This window comes from Anastrepha ludens, chromosome 2 (genome assembly GCF_028408465.1).
Source record: "Anastrepha ludens isolate Willacy chromosome 2, idAnaLude1.1, whole genome shotgun sequence".
NCBI lineage: Eukaryota > Metazoa > Arthropoda > Insecta > Diptera > Tephritidae > Anastrepha > Anastrepha ludens.
Genome location: NC_071498.1, coordinates 38,382,169 through 38,401,553, shown reverse-complemented (window position 1 = coordinate 38,401,553; position 19,385 = coordinate 38,382,169). Strand labels below are relative to the sequence as shown.

The following is a 19,385-nucleotide window of genomic DNA, read 5'->3' as shown; positions in this document are numbered from 1 at the left end:
TCCTGGAATAAAAATAGCCTGATCTTATTATTATTTTTAATTCGTGAGATATGAAACAAATGATGCCGATTCTTATTTTGAAAGAGCTAGACACTCGCCAAGGCAAAAATGTGGATTGCTTATATATATAATATCTATGCACATAGGTATGTATAAGTAGATATATATCACTACATATTATAAAACAAAGTCGCTTTTTCTGTCCCTATGTCCCCGTATACGCTTAAATCTTTAAAACTACGCAACGGATTTTGATGCGGTTTTTTTTTAAAGATAGACTGATTGAAGAGGAAGGTTTATATCTATATAATGTGAAGAAATATATAAAGGGGGCGTGGCAATCGGTGAAAATGTGGCAAAAAAACATAATTTTTTTGTTTTCACGGTCATAAATCATAAACGAATCAACCAATTAAAATGAAACTTTCTTAGAGTTTAACTTTGAAATATTTACTTTCGTTCTGCATCAAAAAAAAAATTGATATACAGTGGCTCACAGCTTATTATTATAATTGTAAAATTATTTTTATTTGATTTACTTTAAAAAAAGTTTAAATGCACAATCAAAGATAAATTATTTCTAATTGCAAACATGTATAAATGCATTCAAATTTTTTCTGCTTTAGTAGAATATTTACAACAAAAACAGAATACTAGGTAAATTGACGTCACAGCTTATTTCGTGTGTTTACTTTTACCGTTATTGGCGCCAGTAAACCGGTTAGCAATTATAGGAAATTTGTTTTGCATAGTATATTAGATTATATCCTTATTTAGTTTACACATTGAAAGGAGTCGGTTGTCCAGCTTAATTTAAAAATACCGTGATGGGTCGCCGTACGTCGATTGAAAGGCGCGAATTAGTGATTACGCATTACAAAAATGGAAAGTCGCTGAAAAAAATTGCTGAAATTGTAAATTTAAGTACTTCCACAGTACAGTACATTATTCAACGCTTTTCTCGTGAAAAAAGAGTGGTTGACGAAGGACGCCAAGCTCCAAACAAAATTTTTACAGAAGCTGATGAAAGGTGGATATTAAGAAAAATTAAAAAAGACCCACGAATTAGTGCGCCAGCTTTGACAAAAGAGGTTGAAAAAGTACTTGGTAAGTCATGTAATCCTGAAAAAATAAGAAGAATTCTGCGCAAAGCCGATTTCCATGGTCGTACAGCTCGAAACAAACCGTTTGTTAATGAGCGTAACAGAAGATTAAGGGTGGAGTTTGCCGAAAACCATGTTAATAAAGACCAAATATTTTGGAATGACGTTATTTTCGCCGACGAAAGCAAATTCAACCTCTTTGGTTCCGATGGAAAGTCTTTCGTTTGGCGTAAGCCCAACGCGGAGCTGGACCCGAAGAATCTGCGTGGTACAGTAAAACACGGTGGGGGTCATGTAATGGTTTGGGGCTGCATGTCAACAGCTGGTGTCGGAAACTTGGTTTTTATCGTCGAAATTATGGATAAAACAGTTTATTTGAATTTATTAAAAAATAATTTACTACAAAGTGCTGAAAAATTAGGCATTCGGGACAGGTTCAGGTTCTATCAGGACAATGATCCGAAGCATAAGTCGGAATTTGTGCAACGGTGGCTTATATGGAATTGCCCTCATGTGGTAAAAACGCCAGCACAATCACCTGATCTCAATGTAATTGAGAATTTATGGAATATTCTGGATCAAAAAATTAGAAAACATAACATAAGCAACAAACAAGATCTAAAAACAGCATTGCAAGTGGAGTGGGAGAAAATATCTCCTGAATACACTGGAAAACTTGTTAGCTCCATGCAATCCCGGTTAAAAGATGTATTAAAACAAAAAGGCTACCCTACAAAATATTAGATTAGTAAAAACTTAATAAATTAAAAAAAAAATCATGTTTTTTCTAGTTTGGTTAAGCACACGAAATAAGGTGTGACGTGGATTTACTTATAATTTTGATTTTGCTGTAAACATATTACTTAAGAAGAAATAATTTAAGTTTATTTATGTATGTTTGTAACAAGAAATAGTTTATCTTTGAATGTACGTTTAAGTTTTTTTTCTAAATAAAGTTTATACAAAAATATTAAACTTTTTTATTTTGATAAACGGGCACACGAAATAAGCTGTGAGCCACTGTATTTGTTATTTAACCAAAATTGTTTAAACAAAAGCAGCTCTTTTTCCAAAAAAAGCAGTTTGTGTGTTTGTTCGCTGTCAACCGAATGAAGCAACAGGCGTTAAGCGATAATCTCACCACACCTCATTAATGTTGAATTACATCGTATGGTGACGTATGTATGTATGTATTTACGAATCGCTCGCATTATTTCATTTCGGACGTATGTACATATGTATCTATGTATGTACTGAATTCCATATAATTATATGCACATACAATTTTACAGCGAAATAAAACGCTATTTTCACGTTCTATATTAGTAAATCGCACATACAGTATGCAAAGTTCGTATTAGTACACCCTCTTACAAATAAAAATACCACGTATATTTTCAAATTTACTTTAAAGCAATTGATTTCAATCGTAGTGCGGTATTGTATAATTCATAAAAAAATAGAACTCCGAAACATTTGCATAGAATTGGAAAAAATAGCTTTAGTAGCAGTGTAGCTATTTCTACTGCAGGCAAAATTCGTATTAGTACACTTAGTATGCGTTGAATTTGTAAACAATTTGTTGGTATTTACCTTTATTTTCGAAACGATTCAATGTTTAACCTTGGGCAGTTGCGTTTTAGTAGCCATTTGCTCAAGTTCGCGGAGTTAGCTTGCAATGTCGCCAAAGTCAAACGAAACTAGGAGATTAATAATAAATATGAACAAAAACGGAAAGTCTTTACGCGAAATTGCGAGAACATTGCAGAAAAGTGTGTCTACAATACAAAACTTAGTCAAAATTTTTAGAGACAGTGGAAGGATTGACAAAAAGCTTCGAAATGTGAACAGGGCACAGCTTGGGCAGAGGCACAAGACTTATTTGAAACGCCTTATGAGAAAAGACCCCACCGTCAGTGGAGTTTCACTAGCTGCAGAACTAGAAAAATACTTTTCTATCAAAGTTACACCTCAAACAGTGCGCAATTATGTAAAAAAATTGGGATTTAGAAGCAGAACTGCGGTTAGAAAACCGTATGTAAGCTCAGTCAATAGAAGAAAGCGTGTTATATTTGCCAGGCAATATTTAAACAAAAATATGCGGTTTTGGAAAAGGGTAATTTTTTCAGACGAGTGTAAATTTAATATAAAAATGTCCGATGGACGCATAAAAATTTGGAGAGAGTGTAATACTGGCCTTCAAAAACGAAATCTGCAGCCTTCTTTCAAGCACGGTGGTGGTTCTCTGATGGTATGGGGATGTTTCGGGGCAAACGGAGTAGGAAAGTTGCATTTTATTGCTGGAATTATGACTGCGAGGCAATATATTGATATTTTAAAAAAGAATCTACGCAAAGGTGCCAAAAAATTGGGTTGCAAAAAAAAATGTATATTCCAACAAGATAACGACCCTAAGCACACGGCGTTGGATACAAGGTTATGGATGCTTTATAACTGTCCAAATTATCTCAAAACACCACCACAAAGCCCGGATATTAATCCCATAGAAAATGTATGGTCGATTTTCAAAAAGCAGCTAGAACATCATCAAATAAGGAACCGAGAACATTTAAAAAAAGTCCTCAAATCAGAGTGGAAGAAGATTTCTCCAAATCTCACAAAAAAATTGGTGGAATCTATGCCGAAGAGATTGTCTGCTGTTCTAAGGCAACGAGGGTATCCTACAAAATATTAATTTTCTGAACTATTTTTTATTTACTCTTTAAATCATTAAAAATACATGTGTACTAATACGAATTTTGCTTCTGTGAAAAGTGTTCATTTTTTTCTTTCTTATTTTTTTTTTTTTTGCATTTCAATACACTTCGTGAGCGGTTTTTTTATTTGGCCTTATTTTAGTTAATTATCTATAAAATAAAACGGTTTCAAGCATTTGTTTTAAAATTAATTTGAAAATATACGTGGTTTTTTTTATTTATTAGGGGGTGTACTAATACGAATTTTGTTTGCATACTGTAATTAAAATACAGTTTTTGAATAGTTTTTATTGATTCGGAGCGTGTTTAGTTTGCTATCAATTCCATACAATAACATTTTTTGTCATTTAATATACTTTTTACGACAACTAATAGCTTATTTTCGAAGCGATTTCAACAAATGGGTACAACATTAATCCTTATCCAATTAAATATCTGAAATACATTGTTGTTTTCATATAGATCTATGTATATGGCTCTTTACAGCATATAATTAAAAACAATATTTTTCAAGATATTACATCAGTAGTTAGTAATTGAGATCTACCGGAAAAATTGCGTTAGCTGTTGCGTCATCCGGCATTGCCGCTACTCCTTTGGAAGGAGGCCGAACCGCACACTCTACATTCAAGCTCCCGCTGAAAATCGCAACCGATGATGATAACAGCGTCTGTAGTGTTTCTAGACAGAGCAATACAGGAAAATTGATGCGTGACTGCTCATTAATAGTCTGGGACAAAGCTATCATGTCAAACAAGACGTCTGTGGAAGCATTGGATAGGACAATGCCCGATTTGAGCAACAAAAATTCACCTATGGGTGGATGTACAATTCTGTTCTCAGGAGATTTCCGTCAAATCCTACCAGTTGTGACTCGAGGAACACGTGCTGACGAAATAAATGCTTCGCTAAAAAGATCCCACCTTTGGTCGCATGTCAATAAATTAGATCTTAAAACTAATATGAGGGTTTCGTCATCTTCACGTGAGAACAGGCTATTTCCAGAGATCCTGCTAAAAGTTGGCAATGGAGAATTAGCACAAAGTGAGGGAAGGATTAACCTAGAAAACCTTTGTGTTTTGATAGACAACATCCAAGAGTTAGTCAACAAGGTCTATCCTGACATTGATAACATAAGTTATAAGACAATATCTTGGTTTAAAGAAAGAGCTATTCTGTCACCAACTAACGAACAAGTAATATAGATAAAGTAAATAACTTGATTATTTCAAAGATTGATGCGCCGACGAAAATATACTTCTCGGTCGATACTGTTCTCGATTTGGAAGAAGCTGTTCAATTTCCTACAGAATTTCTAAATTCTTTGAACCCGTCTGGACTCCCTCCTCACAAAATGGAGCTGAAAATAGGTTGTCCTGTTATTTTATTAAGAAACCTAAGTCCACCTAAACTTTGCAATGGCCCGCGTTTGCTGGTAAAATCACTGAAAACTGTCATAATAGAGTGCACAATACTCACAGGATGTGGTACCGGAGAAGATGTATTGATTCCCTGAATCCCTCTGATACCATCGGATCTACCACTCCAATTTAAACGCTTACAATTTCCGGTAAAGACATCTTTTGCAATGACCATTAATAAATCTCAGGGTCAAACCTTCAACGTTGCAGGCTTAGATTTGAGTGTTGACTGTTTTTCACATGGCCAACTGTATGTCGCTCTTTCAAGAGTAACCTCTAGAGAAAACATGTTTGTATTGTCTAATGACAAGAAGGCTATGAACGTTGTATATAAAGACATTCTGTAATATAGTAATTGTTGCAAAAATAAAATAAATACATATGTAAAAATGCAAAAAGTTAATATGCAAAAATGTAGGGTATGAATTTAGATATCCCAAAGATAGCAGGAAATCTTCATGCTATAAAGAAAGGGGAATTGTTTTACTCCAAATTTAACGCGTGCGGGCCACGGGCAGTAATGAATAAGCCAAAACTACTGGATCGATTTTAATAATTTTTTCAGTGAGTGACATAGGGTATATATTTTATACCCGTGCGAAGCAGGGCGGGTTGCTAGTATACATATATGTTCATTAGTCCCCAACCTAGCTATGCACAATTTAAAAAGAAGTTACTTGAAATAAGTTAAAAAATTGTATAGTCGCAATCACAATATGAAAACAAACAAAACGAAATTTTACCCTTATTTCATTTCCCTCAATCCAGAACGCTGAAAATACAATTTTAGAAACTTATGAATATTCAAATAAAAAAATCGCGTGTTATTCTAATTATTGCAATGGTTCTATCCCATTTTTCTTACACATTCGCCTTAGTCCGTAACACTAGTAAAATCTCCTGCTTAAAATTTCTGTAGTTAGAGGGATAACTAATTGCTGTTTTTAGTAAACTTTTCTGAAACTTTCTATTGTATAAAGAGGGTTAAAAAGAAACACCTCGGTGTTTTCAAGGAATTTCCATCTCTTCAAATATTTTATTGCAGTGTCACAGGCACTCGGAGATTGTTAATGATATCATTGAATACCACCTTAAATGACAAGGTGGTAGTGTCATCAGAATATGACAGATGGAAGTTGTGCAATTGTTAAGTGAAGTGAACTCGGGTTTATAGATAATATGAGATAAATAGAACCCTTGAGGAGACCCTACCAGGGTATTTATATATTTAGATGAATGTCTTTATCTTATATGCACCGAAAAAAGCCCTTTCGACAAGATGGTTTGAATTATTTTATGAATTCGGAGAGGCAAACTGTAGTTGGACATTTTATTTGTAGATAAAAGCCCCATAGCAGGTACTTAGAATCAAATGCTGCTTTGATGCCCAATAGTAGAATGCCAGTAGAAAATTTGTTGTTGAAAATCTCTTTCACTCATGTGCGTATCCTAACGAGAAGGTTGGTCGTGTTATGCCAATTTGACAACTTGGGTGTTAGTTATTATGTTCGACAAAGAAATTCAGTTCGTTTTGACGAATTTTTCGAGTATTTACTATTTTGCTTACGAATGGAAGTAAGTACATATCGCACCCTAAATACAAAAGGGTCACAACTCAAAATTTTCCACACTCGAGCTTGACTTGTTTACAGTAGCACAGAAAACAAACTATGTGACATATCACGCTGAAATTTGCCATGTAAGCTTATAACAGTCCTACCAAAAAACAAAAAATTTATTTTTGCAATATGTCATCCGCGGGCCGTTTTTTTGATAACGTCTCGTTCATATTTGAGCAGAAGATACATTTTGAGTTGTGACCCTTTTGTATTTAGGGTGCGATATATAAGGAAGAAAATATAGCCTAACAGCAATGCTTTCAATACAAACGTGTGCGATTGGATTAGCTTGTGCAACATACCAAGGTGTATACGAGCGCATGCATTTTTTAAGCCTGAAAACAGGTGATTACGGTGGATGCCCCATTAATTCGAACTTTAATTTATGAATTTTAGTCATTCTCAAAATGCTCTTGTGACGCGGTGCATTGTCTTGACGAAAAATAATTTTTTTCTTTTGCAAACTGGGTATTTTTTCTCGAACTTTTTCCTTCAGCTGGTCGAAAAAGTTACAATAATATTCAGAATTTATTGTTTTACCATACAAGTTAGCAAGTAATCCACAAACAAAATTTCTATGGCACATGGCAAAAAACTGATGCCCGTTCTTGGCCGATTTCTGGATAGAAATTTCTTTCGGGGTTGAAGAACCAGGTTCACATCACTTTTTACTTTTTCCTTTTATTTAGGATCATGGTGATAGACCAAAGTGTCTTCCATAATGATGAATCGACGCCTAAAAACCACTTTAGCCTTCCGAAACCGCTCTAAATGTTAATGAGAAAGTCGCATTCGAATGTTTTTTTTTTTCTATTGCTAGCGAATGCGGCACCCATTGTGCACACAGCTTTCTGAAACCCAATACTTTTGTTAAAATATTGCTTTTTCTACCCAATTAGATACCAAGGGGCCCAGGGTTTCCACTAAATCTCTTCGAGTCACTCAACGATTTTCCACGATATCCGGTATTTTTTGCACGTCAAAATCGTCTTCAAGGCTTCTACCGCCACCTTCAGCAACCCATCTCTCCACTACAGCAATTTATGGCGGAAAAGTCCTTATAAACCTTCAACATTCGCTCATAAATTTCCTTTGCTTTTAAACCTTCCAAAAATAAAAATGCAATCCCTTCACAATACTTGATTTTTGCATTGTAGAAAATACTGTGACACGTCGATACTAAATGGCTGGTAAACGAAGAATGAACCAGGAGATTGAAATGATGCTTCACATGCGTTCATATGAAGAGTGTCCAACATAACAAAACCAAATTTAGTGGCAGCGTTCTCTTTTATCGAACCGCAAAACTTATTGAACAACCTAGTAAGTAGGTATTTCGTTATTTGTGATTGTAGATCGAACGCGAGTAATTATAATAAAATACAGCTTTTTCTTAAATTTGGATACAAAAACATACAGGGGTCGTTCAAAAGTCACGTCTAGATGTTGTTTTATAATAAAACTTGTAAAAATTTAGATTATTTCAGGTTTCATTATTTTTTTTTTTAAATGGCTCCAAACAATTTTATGTGAAAATGACATCATTTAAATGTCCAAGTAATGTGCAGGTAAAACGCAGTCCAGTTTCTGGTCTGAGAGTCCTTTTTCTATCCTCGACAGAACCAGTTTCTTCACATTTTTCACCAAATTTTGAATTGTCAACATATTCGAACGACAATATCCACTGAAAAACTTTCGAATTTCGCCCTATTTTGTTCTTAAAGATCGACAATTTTCATAATAAGTTTCAATAATTTTAACCCTTAAAATTGTCTGTCTACTTCACAAGTGTCAAAGATGGCGTAAAAAATGTATCCTCTAGGAATTTTCCGCTACTGACATCCAGGCGTCACTTCTGAAAGACCCTTCACATATATACACACCCGGCTTGCGTTAAAACCCTCGCTATAACCTAGTTGTTTGGTATATTAAGTGAAGGTATGTATTTATTTCTAGTACTTCCCATCATCTTTATTTGTTTTTTCATCATCCGTAAAAATAAATAAATTTCTTGGTTTCCCAACGCCAGAGTGGACTATCTAACTATAAGCGCGAATATTGGACAGATTTAATCCACAAACGTTTATTGATTGCTCTTGCGCCATTTTTATTTTTTTGTTATTGAAAAAATAATTAAAATGAGTAGCTCGTGGGGGCCTTAGACTCAACACTTCTATTGTGGTCACATCGATAATATTGAACTTTAGTTCTTTTATGGCGAGTCCAGTCTCGTAACGAAATCGAGATGCATTTTTGTTACAGAGAATAATCATAGTTACAACAAATATAAATTTATATTCTTCCGGGTGTAATACTGGTATGCTCAAAGAATAAAAAAATTGTAACGGTTATCCTACAATTTCATCTGTATCCATTGACTCGCATGCTAGTTGTGCTTTAATTACGTTAAAGATCGGGTTTGTATTGAGTTTGTTCGAGGAATTCGGTTTGATTATGGAATCTACTGGAGATTAAGATCAACAGAATGTCTTTAATGTTGCTTAAATAAATATTTGAATACCGTAACCCCCCTGAAATATGTTCTTGCCTCAAAAAATCGGATACTGCATTTTGGAATTATATATTCTTTTTAACCTAGCAGCTATTTTGAGGGTCAGAAACTCAGTTACACTTGAACAGCGATTCATATATACATATTTTATTTATTTATTGAAGTAAAAATTTGTCGCAAAAACAAAATAAACTAAATCAAATTATTTACGGCATAACTAAGAAGTTCAATAAAAGACTGTTTAGAAAACGCAATGCCAATCCTAAATGATTTGTAAATAGTATTGAATTGGATCCGAATCCAACTTTCGTGACGGGTGCATTCCTTGCGAGAACGAGTTCCAGAGTTCTTATAAAGCCAATATGGAAAACACCTAATTACGAAGCGCTCTAGATGGAGTATTAAAACAGACTTACTCCAGAAGCGAAGGATAATCCACAACATTTTAAAACATATCAAAGACGAAAGATAAAGACAAAATAGAACACTGAAACTGCAAAGATTTCAAATTGATAAGCGGGCATCTCGAAAAGTATGAGAGCATGGGGTCATGAAAACGGAGGGAACATAGAACAATACTAATGAAAACTTCAATTCGAGTTATGTAACAGACATAATAAGGCAAGGTAGATGAAGGATGCATATTCCGATTTAGAACGAACAAATGATGTGTAGAGCACAATACCGTCAGCTAAAAAAATTATAAGAAATCAGCTGGATTTTTCAGCCATATCAAACTTGCACTTTATTAGACTAAATTTTTACGAGCTATAAAACTGCATGACAAAAATTTTAATTAAAATTAAGTAAATTGGTATGAAAATTGTATGCAATATTTCTAATTTTTGTGTAATGTTAGAAAATTGCATTAATATGGTTTTTGTTAGGCAATGAATTATACTTTTATACAAAAATAATGGTAGTTCAAAAAATACAGAAAAATAGTTAAAACTGGTAAAAATGTTAATGTGCTATCGCATTATCTCAAGGTGTATTTCCAAAGTTAGGTGTATCTTCAGTGTTAGCGAAACAGCGCGAATTTCAAAAATAAATTTTGAACTACATAATGACCTTATTGCACATTGTTACTATACAAAAATGTTTAAAAAAAAAAGTACGAAATATTGGTATGTTAGCTGAAAACACCATTTCTCATATTCGCCTAGGGCTAATCAATAGTCGCTGCTATGCGCTTGAACCCGAGAATACCAACTCGCCAGAGATCTCAGCAAATTAGCTTCATCAGCCTGATGAACATTCAACATAAAGGCGTCGGCTTATTCGCTTATAGAACTGAATTAATTGAAGGACTGCAGGTAAATCTTTATATGCTCGATCGATATCGGCTATTGGGACCGATAGTTTTTAGAAGCTGACGGCGATTTTACTTAAACAAAACGGAAGCGATGGCATTACGCTCCATATTTCCGCGAAAATGAAGACAGCAATAGCATTGGTTTGTGCAAGGTGGCGCTATGTGCCACTTAAATCTACCAAGAACTGATCTTTTTCGCATGCAAAAATTCATCATTTGTTTATTTATCCTGTTTGGTGATATCGGCAGTCTAACACTGTTACTTAAACAACAAAATTGTACATATTGTGAAATACCTTTTCATAGTATCATGATTTTTAATTATTATGTTAAAAATACTCGATACATATCATATAAACACTAGCGATTGCTAACTGTTTACTGCTACACTATAACCAACTTGTTAAATCTTTATTAAATTTCAAATGCATTATTAAATAATGATTTTTTTTTTGTTTTTAGTTCGAACTGCACATAAAAATCTCGAACTTTGAGCAAATCATAAGACCTCTGCAAAATTGAAGTGTAAGAAGATAAGATCGCTTCATGGCACAAAATGGCCATTACGGTTTCGAATATGAATAAATGCCATATCATATTACAAAAAAAAAAATTTTTTGAAAAATCAAAATAAAAAATTAGTTTGTTGTGAAGTACCTTTTTATAATCTCAAGAGTTCTGAGATTTAAAAATAATCAATAGAATTAATTTAGATATGCATATCAATAGAATCACGACATTTTCCGCTCGAAATATGTCACGACGCCAAGGGTACGTACTCAGAAATCACACCTTACGTGTGAATATACTTAGATGTATATACATTAGGCTTTTTGAGGGCGCGTGATGCGACAGCGGCGTCCGCCCTGTTACTAACAGAATTGGAATTGTCACGTGTTTGTTCATGGGAATTAGACAGAACACAAATATTGAACACTTAAAGTATATACGAGCACTTTTATTATTCAGAAAATACTTAAATTGAGTTAACTTTAAGCATTAAAAATCAATTTAATTTGCTTCATCAGTTATACCTATAGAATCTAGCAAAATTCAATAACTGTTAAATATTTAGTACCTCTGCGGAAGTCAATGAGTTGTCAATGCAAAAAGTTTGCCTCTTAATTCCAAAATAACACTGTTTATTTAATTTAATATATATATATATATATATATATATAATTGGCGCTTACACCCTTTTTGGGTGTTTGGCCGAGCTCCTCCTCCTATTTGTAGTGTGCGTCTTGATGTTGTTCCACAAAATGGAGGGACCTACAGTTTCAAGCCGACTCCGAACGGCAGATATTTCCATGAGGAGCTTTTTCATGGCAGAAATACACTCGGAGGTTTGCCATTGCCTGCCGAGAGGCGACCGCTATTAGAAAATTTTTTTTTTTTTATTAATTTTGGTTTCATTTATTTAATTTAATACTTTACTTTAATACTTCAAAACTTAAAATAAAATGTTACAGATCCAACCCAGATGTGCCGCTGCGCCTTTTTAGTAAGATCTGTATTTACCAATACTGCTTATAAAGTTCAAGACTAAACCAACAAACTGGTAAGTTATACAAGGTGGCGCAATATTAATCACCAAATCAGAAGATTTATAATTTTTCAGTTGACACCACATAAACGACAACCATATTTGACACTTACGAACTAAACAGGTGTAGCATACAAGCAGACAATCAATGGAGCATATAAAGGTCAGATAAAGATTTAAATCACTCAAAATCATTTCTTTTTTATTTAGTAAAAAGTTATTCAAAAACAAAATCGAGTTATTAATTTGGGCCCTCCTTACATATATGGCATTTTCCTATTAATATTTGATGAATGAATTTATCAATTTTTATTTCACTTTTTGACCAACCCAATGTTTTTTTAATAAATAAATTACAAACGATTTATATACCCTATATATGATAAATAATAAAAGGAACACCTTATATTAAAAGTTAGGTGACAACCTAATGGTGGTATATTCAAGGCCTCTGAAGTAGAACTTTGTGAGCTTTTTGTGTTTTATTATCTACTTTTTAAGTTAAATAAAAAAATAAGCGGCAATCCCATATGCAAGTTTTATTGAATTAAAAGTGAGTTAGAAATCTCAAAAATGCCCCTGATGTGTGTCGTTTTAAATACCAAAAAATGGTGGCAACTCTATCCAAAAATATTTTGGTAGTACAAGTGAATTACTTACTCAATAGACTGAATATGATGAGTGTGACCGATTCTGATAAAGTTTTGTTAATTTTTTGTTTGTTTATTATTTGTATTAGTTCTTTTATGTTCTCTTTTAACTTTTTGAAAAGCTAATAAGGCATCAATTTTATATTGATATGCTCAATTTTATATGACCAAGCTTAGAAGCTGAACAGAGAATAGGGGACTCGGTAAAAACAACGCAAAAACTGAACTGATCCTCTTTACAAAGAAACACAGGCTTCCTAAAATATCCCCTCTAGTTTTTAAGAGAACGAAGATTCCTTTGAGGGAGAATGGCAATTACTTAGGACTGATATTAGATAGGAAACTCACGGGGAAAACTAATATTGAGGAAAGAGTAAAGAAGGCCAACGTTGAATTATATGCTTGCAAGAAAGCAGTCGGTATTAATTGGGGGTTAACACCTCGTGTTACACATTGGATCTATAATTCTGTAGTTAGGCCAATCTGAATATGGGATATTTGTATGGTGATCATCTGCTCAAACGGTGAATTACGCTAAATTCATGAGTAAAGTCCAAAAAATAGTTTTTTATGCTTCACTTCTGTTTTAAGGACTACCGCAAGCAAAGAACTGGAAGTGATAATCTACTTGCCTGCACTAAACCTTGTAGAAAAACACGTGGCCGTCGCTTCGGCGCTTAGACTTAAAAGCATTACGCTTTTGGAAAGAAAGGCGGTTTGGCTACGCCTCCATTTGGATACTCCGAATAGTCACAAACAAGAAATATAATACTCTATCTAGACTCACCTTCGACAGACTCTTCAACACGAGCATACCATAAGAAAGTGAGTGGTAAACTCGAAGATCATGGAGAAGGGGAAATTAAATTTCTATACTGATGGTTCCAAGCCAGACTATATAGGTTTGGCTATGGAGTATTTTTGAAGGAATTAGGACTTAAGTTATCCGTTCGACTAGCAGACTACTGTAGTGTTTAACAGGCAAAAGTTCTAGCTATAACAGAAGTGGCTACGTATCTAAATACGCATGCCTTAACAAAAACTACAATACAATAAATATATTCTCGGATAGCCAGGCGGTCATTAAACCAATGAATGCGACTTTACTAAGATCAAAGGTTGCATAGGAATGCCGGGCAGCCCTTTATGATATTAGTGGCATATTCCAGGTCTTATTTGGGTACCGGGACACAGAGACATTGAGGATAACTGTAAAGCCGATGAGCTAGCCAGGAAAGGTACTACTCTTCAACTGCTTATTGATAGAAGTACCATTGAGATACCCATGGCCACGAGCAAACTAATAATTAAACTCAACATTTTCAAGAGACTAATAGGTCAGGAAGAGATGAAGGCACATGCGTGACTAGTGTGGCCGCAAATAAATAAATAATAAAATAAATACTTATGATTTAAACTTGTAAAAAACAACCTTCATCTGCAGCCTGCTTGCCTGCTTTATGTAGTATACCACGGCTACTCATACATATATATGTACACCAATTGCTCATTTAAACTTTACAGTAGTGAGATGTAATCAAAAGTATACACACAAAAGCTTCAATCCTCGTCACATCGTAACACCGTTTGAACCTTATCGTTTACTTGAAAGATAAGATCGCATATTTGAACTAAAGTGGCAGCGGACGGTTGACCCCCGATACTGCAAATGAAGAACTAAATACCATATATACCTACGTAGGAGTATATAAAAGTACACTCCCGCCAAAAGCACAAATTATTCGCAGATCTGCCGTTACATTCTGTTTCTGATAAGCGGAAATCAGCTGCGATGCAAACAACTACCAGCTACTTGCGGCTCGCCAACGACAGTAATCAGCAACTCCGCCAAAACCTTCAACTGATAAGCGAAGCTGTCTAGCTTTAGTATAGACGTACGTACGAGTACAAAATAGGAACATACGTAAATATTTGCTCAGCCTTGGTGAATACGTTGCTGTAATGGAAGCATTGGCTCTGTTCGTATGTATGTAGGAAAGTATTTATTTGCCTTTCACATGACAGTGGAAATTTGCAGCTAATCAGAGAATCAATTGAATAGGTGATACAAATTTATAAATGTACACAAATGAACTTGTGGATATCGCTCAGTGCAAATTTCCTCTCCAAAAGTTGCTAATTATATATTGTACATATGTATGTATATGAATGTCCGTTTTGTTTAATTATCATTGACTAGCAGAAATATGGTATATATCATATAAGTATATGTATGTACACCGGTCCTCCCAATAGTAGCAGCGCGAAATATTGCAATGGTTTGTCTATTTACTTATCTTTAGTTAATTAAAAATTTTTTTTTTTTATGAAAATATACTTTATACTACAACAAAACCCATATAACTTAAAGTATTAAACTTTGCAGGGGATTTCAATGAATTGAAAAAATTTTCGTTAAGATCTCAAACTTTTTAGAGAGACTTTTTAGAAAAATTTCGAATATGCAGTTTTGCAACTGCACTGAATTTTGGTCCAATGAAGTGAAAGTCTGAAGTGGCTCAAAAATTCCGTTGATTCTAATTTTTTATTTATTTACATATGGAAGAAAATGTATAGTACGGTTAACAAAAAAATTATTAAAACTCAACGCAAATTTTGAGCCACTTTATACTGGCACTTTAAGGGGATACAAAACAGCATATCTAGAGGATACGATACACTAGACAGGGCTAGTATACTGGGGCGGGAGCCCTTGGTCGGGAAAAACCCGAGTCATTCCGGTAACGTAGAACCAGCTGCCATGGGAATGAATCGACGCCGACATACTAAACATATGTCCAGCATGTGAAGGCACCCCGCACGACACTAACCACCTTTTCACATGCCCCATCAAACCCACTCATCTAACACCTCTCTTCCTCTGGACCCAACCCGTCGAAACAGCTAGTTTCCTGGGCCTACCGATAGATGAGCTAGACGAAGACGACCGGTAATTACACTACACTGACAGGGCGAAGATACTGCTACAACAACAACCACAGCATATCTGGAATTTTTCTAAAAATTCTGACAAAAAAAGTTAAAGTTTTAATGAAAACGATTTAAATTTTTTTGAATTTTGTACAAAGTTTGAAACGTTGAGTTATATGGGTTTTGTTGTAGTACGAACTCTTTTTTATAATGAAATAAAAAATAAAAAAAGAAATAAATACTAAAAACTTGGCAACAGGTCGCGCTGTCATTTTTTGTGCACACAGCAGTATGTATTTAAACAGTATCAGATGTCTGAACATTTTTGCATAAATCGGTACCTTCAGAAACGGGAACGTGGTATCCAAATAATTTCACGAGCTTTAGAAGTTTACTTTTGCCAAAGGCCATGTTTGAAAAGTTTTGCCAAGAAGCGTCTTATAAAAGCACGTACATATGCAAATTTTCTAAATGATCTGTCCAATAGTGGCGTTAGAGTGCTCATTAAGCATTATTTTTGCGAGGAAAAAAACCAGGAATTTAAACAAAAGCTTCAAACATATTATTGGCCACTCTTCATCATTGATTAGAGTCACAAACCTTCAGTTTACTCAATTTCGATGCGGTTTCACCAGCATAAGTGGTGCTAGAACTGAACTGATCGAATAATGATCCCCGAAGTTGTCCACGAAAATCCACGGTATAATATTAGATAAGAGGCAACTGAAGGCTTGCGAACTTGGAGCGAATAGAGGCTTACCAAATCAATCAGTGATCTAAGTTTTGCATAAATATTTGGATGTGAAAAGGATGTCCGCAAGGCAGATGCCGCGCTTGCTCATCATTAGCAACAATTCTCGGATAACTTCAGAGGAATATTCAATTATATACTCCAAACGAGATTTTACGCCATTCCATAACTGCGGATTAAAATATGAATAAACGCAATACAATAAAGAATATGGAATATTCGATACGATGCATTTCTGGTGGCTAATCGGAGCCAAAGAAGACCAAATAGCTGACAGTTTGTTTGCAGAGCTTTGAAACGAATATACTCAAATTTGAAGCAAAAACGGCGCATTTGACGAGGAGAAGCGTTTCAAGTGCACAAGGCCTCAATCGAAATTGCAACCTTGGCAACCATGTTTTCCAGGTTTAGCCCCTTGCGGTAATGTCCTGTTATTGAAATATGAAGAAATGTGGCTGAAAAAGGTTTCAAGCGGCTATTTTTAGGTTCTTGCACCCGTTGCACCCTTTGTAGATGGCGAACTTCAGCTGTCTCATTAGACCCACGTTATTCTGGCACACTTTTTTCTGGATATTGTAGCAAGTTAAACTTCTACTTTTCCAGAATTGACTCCGACGTACACGTAATATGTGAAGGTACCCCACATGACACTAATCAACCCTTCGCTCACTTCTTCTCTTTCCCTTCTTAAACCTACTCATCTAACAGCAGTCGCTCTATGCTTCTTACCTATCCAAACCGCGCGTTTCGTGGGCATTAACATGCCTGATGGCTTCACAGTTCTAAGCACGGATTTGTAAGTGTTATAAAACCACAATAGAGTTTCATGAAATTGTATTATTTGAAGGGTGTCGAGAAATTGGATAAAGTGTATTGATTTAAAAGTAGATTATGTTGAAACACAAAATGTATCTTTTTACCGAATAGAGTATGCCTTATTTCAATTCAGGTACTTATTGACACACACTTGTTAAACAAATATCTCAACGTACCCACGATAGTTTTTTCTACGTTACCAGAATTACCTGGATTTGTATTTGATAGACAACTTTCTTCTCAGGAACATTCCCAAAACTTTTAAGGTGCACATCAGCGCAATACAGGCTTGGTTTAATTGCCTTTCTTGCTTAGCTTTGCTTTACTTTGAAAAATAAAAAACAGCAATAAAAAAACGAAACGTATTGCGCTATTTGAATATTTAAAGCGCTTCAAGCGAGTGAACCAAAGCTGTCATTTGCCCAATTTTTCAAAGATTACAGTACAGTTATATTCTCTTTCGACAGTTGTCGAATCGAAGCAAGTAAAGCAAGCGTGCATTGGGTCAACCACTTTATGGGGTTTATATTTTTGCAACAACAACAATAATATCGTATGAGTAAAATGATATATTATACTACTCAACGTTGATTTTTTAATTAGCAAAGATTCGCAAAAATTTGATTGCGTAAGTGTGATTTAAAATTCCGGTAAAAAGTTTAAATGAATAAATTTGAATTTAATTAATAACGGCGATAAAATAAAATCTTATCTAAAAATTTGTATTATAAATTATGAAATTTTGCTAGTGATTTAACTGCAGTAAATATGGAAAGTAAAGTAATTTTTGGGAAAAACCAAGGGTTACTAACTCATAATTTTTCTGCATTTTTTTTATCGGAGAACGGCAATATTTTTTGTGGGTTATTTTGCATGATACGGGATTCGTTGGTTAATAATTTAAAATATATGCATATGCATGTGTGTGTAAGCGTGGCAATACTGATAAGATGTACGAACACTTTATTTGCACTTGGAGTTGATTGCTCAAAATTTTAATTTTCTCATAGTTCCACATGTATGTATGGATGTATGTATGTATGTAAATAAACATATTAAGAGTAATTGTAATTACTGAACTTACCAAGTTTGGCCATCAAATCTTCGAGAACGTAATCCACAGCCATTTTTCTTAATTTTTAATTTTTTCTCTCTTCACTCTGAACTTAACTGCAACTCTATAGAGTATCTTTTTTTGATAAAAATATTAAAAAAAAAATATTAATATTAATTATACACTTTTTACTAATTCTACTAAAATTCAGAGTCAGAACAATTTTTTTTTTTTTATAGTTGAAATACAAAAGTGTGGTTACTACAAGTCGTTAGACGTATGCGAAAAAATTTCAGCAAACGCGCATTCGCAAAAACTAGTTAGACCACTTTTACTAACAGCAAAATAATTAACGAACCCAATAATCGAAAGAAAATGGTAATAAGGTATTTTATTGAATCTATGCAGTATTGAAATTTTAATATATTCAATAAAAAACATTAAATACAATTTTATTTTTTTTAAACCCTCACAGTTTCATTGAGTTGTTTGTATTTTCTTTCTTTTTTTTAATATTTGGCATATTTTATTTTCACTCACTTCGACCCACACTGAATGAAAATCAGATACAAAAAAACAAGAAACACAAAAATACCGACCACGTTGATGCGCGTTTGTTGTATTTGTACGCGCCGTGAAACGCACGCGGTATACAGCAGAACACGGAGTGCCAAACACTTTAGCACACGACACCAGTCAGCACCACAATGAAACTGCGTGCGCGCAGCGGTACCGTTAAGAGTAAAATCCAAATCGAACGTTGAGCAACATAGCAGCGCTAACAGCAGAAAGTCAATTTAGAATATTGCGCGCCGTTGCTGCCACCCAGTGCTGCCAGAATCTTCCAAGCTAAAATTGCTAGATTTTTGAAGAAAAATTGCTAAAAGTTGCTAAAAATTTTCTGAAAATTGCTAGAAAAATTGCTAAGCCATTAAAATCTTAATTTTCAA

General features: G+C 34.3%; 1 protein-coding gene across 2 annotated transcripts in view; it reads right to left on the bottom strand.

Moving 5' to 3' along the window:
- The window catches only part of LOC128868945 (organic cation transporter protein), a 70,468-nt gene extending 51,305 nt beyond the window's left edge, over positions 1-19,163 (bottom strand). The window contains exons 1-2 of one of the 2 annotated variants that reach the window (XM_054111604.1): positions 18,976-19,163; positions 18,466-18,570 (exon numbers count right to left, since the gene is read on the bottom strand). In XM_054111604.1, coding sequence (XP_053967579.1) covers positions 18,466-18,508 — 43 coding nt within the window. In that variant the 5' untranslated portion in view covers positions 18,509-18,570; positions 18,976-19,163. The remainder of the gene's footprint in view (positions 1-18,465; positions 18,571-18,975) is intronic. The other variant, XM_054111594.1, reaches the window with a different exon arrangement.
- Between the last annotated feature and the right edge of the window lie 222 nt (positions 19,164-19,385).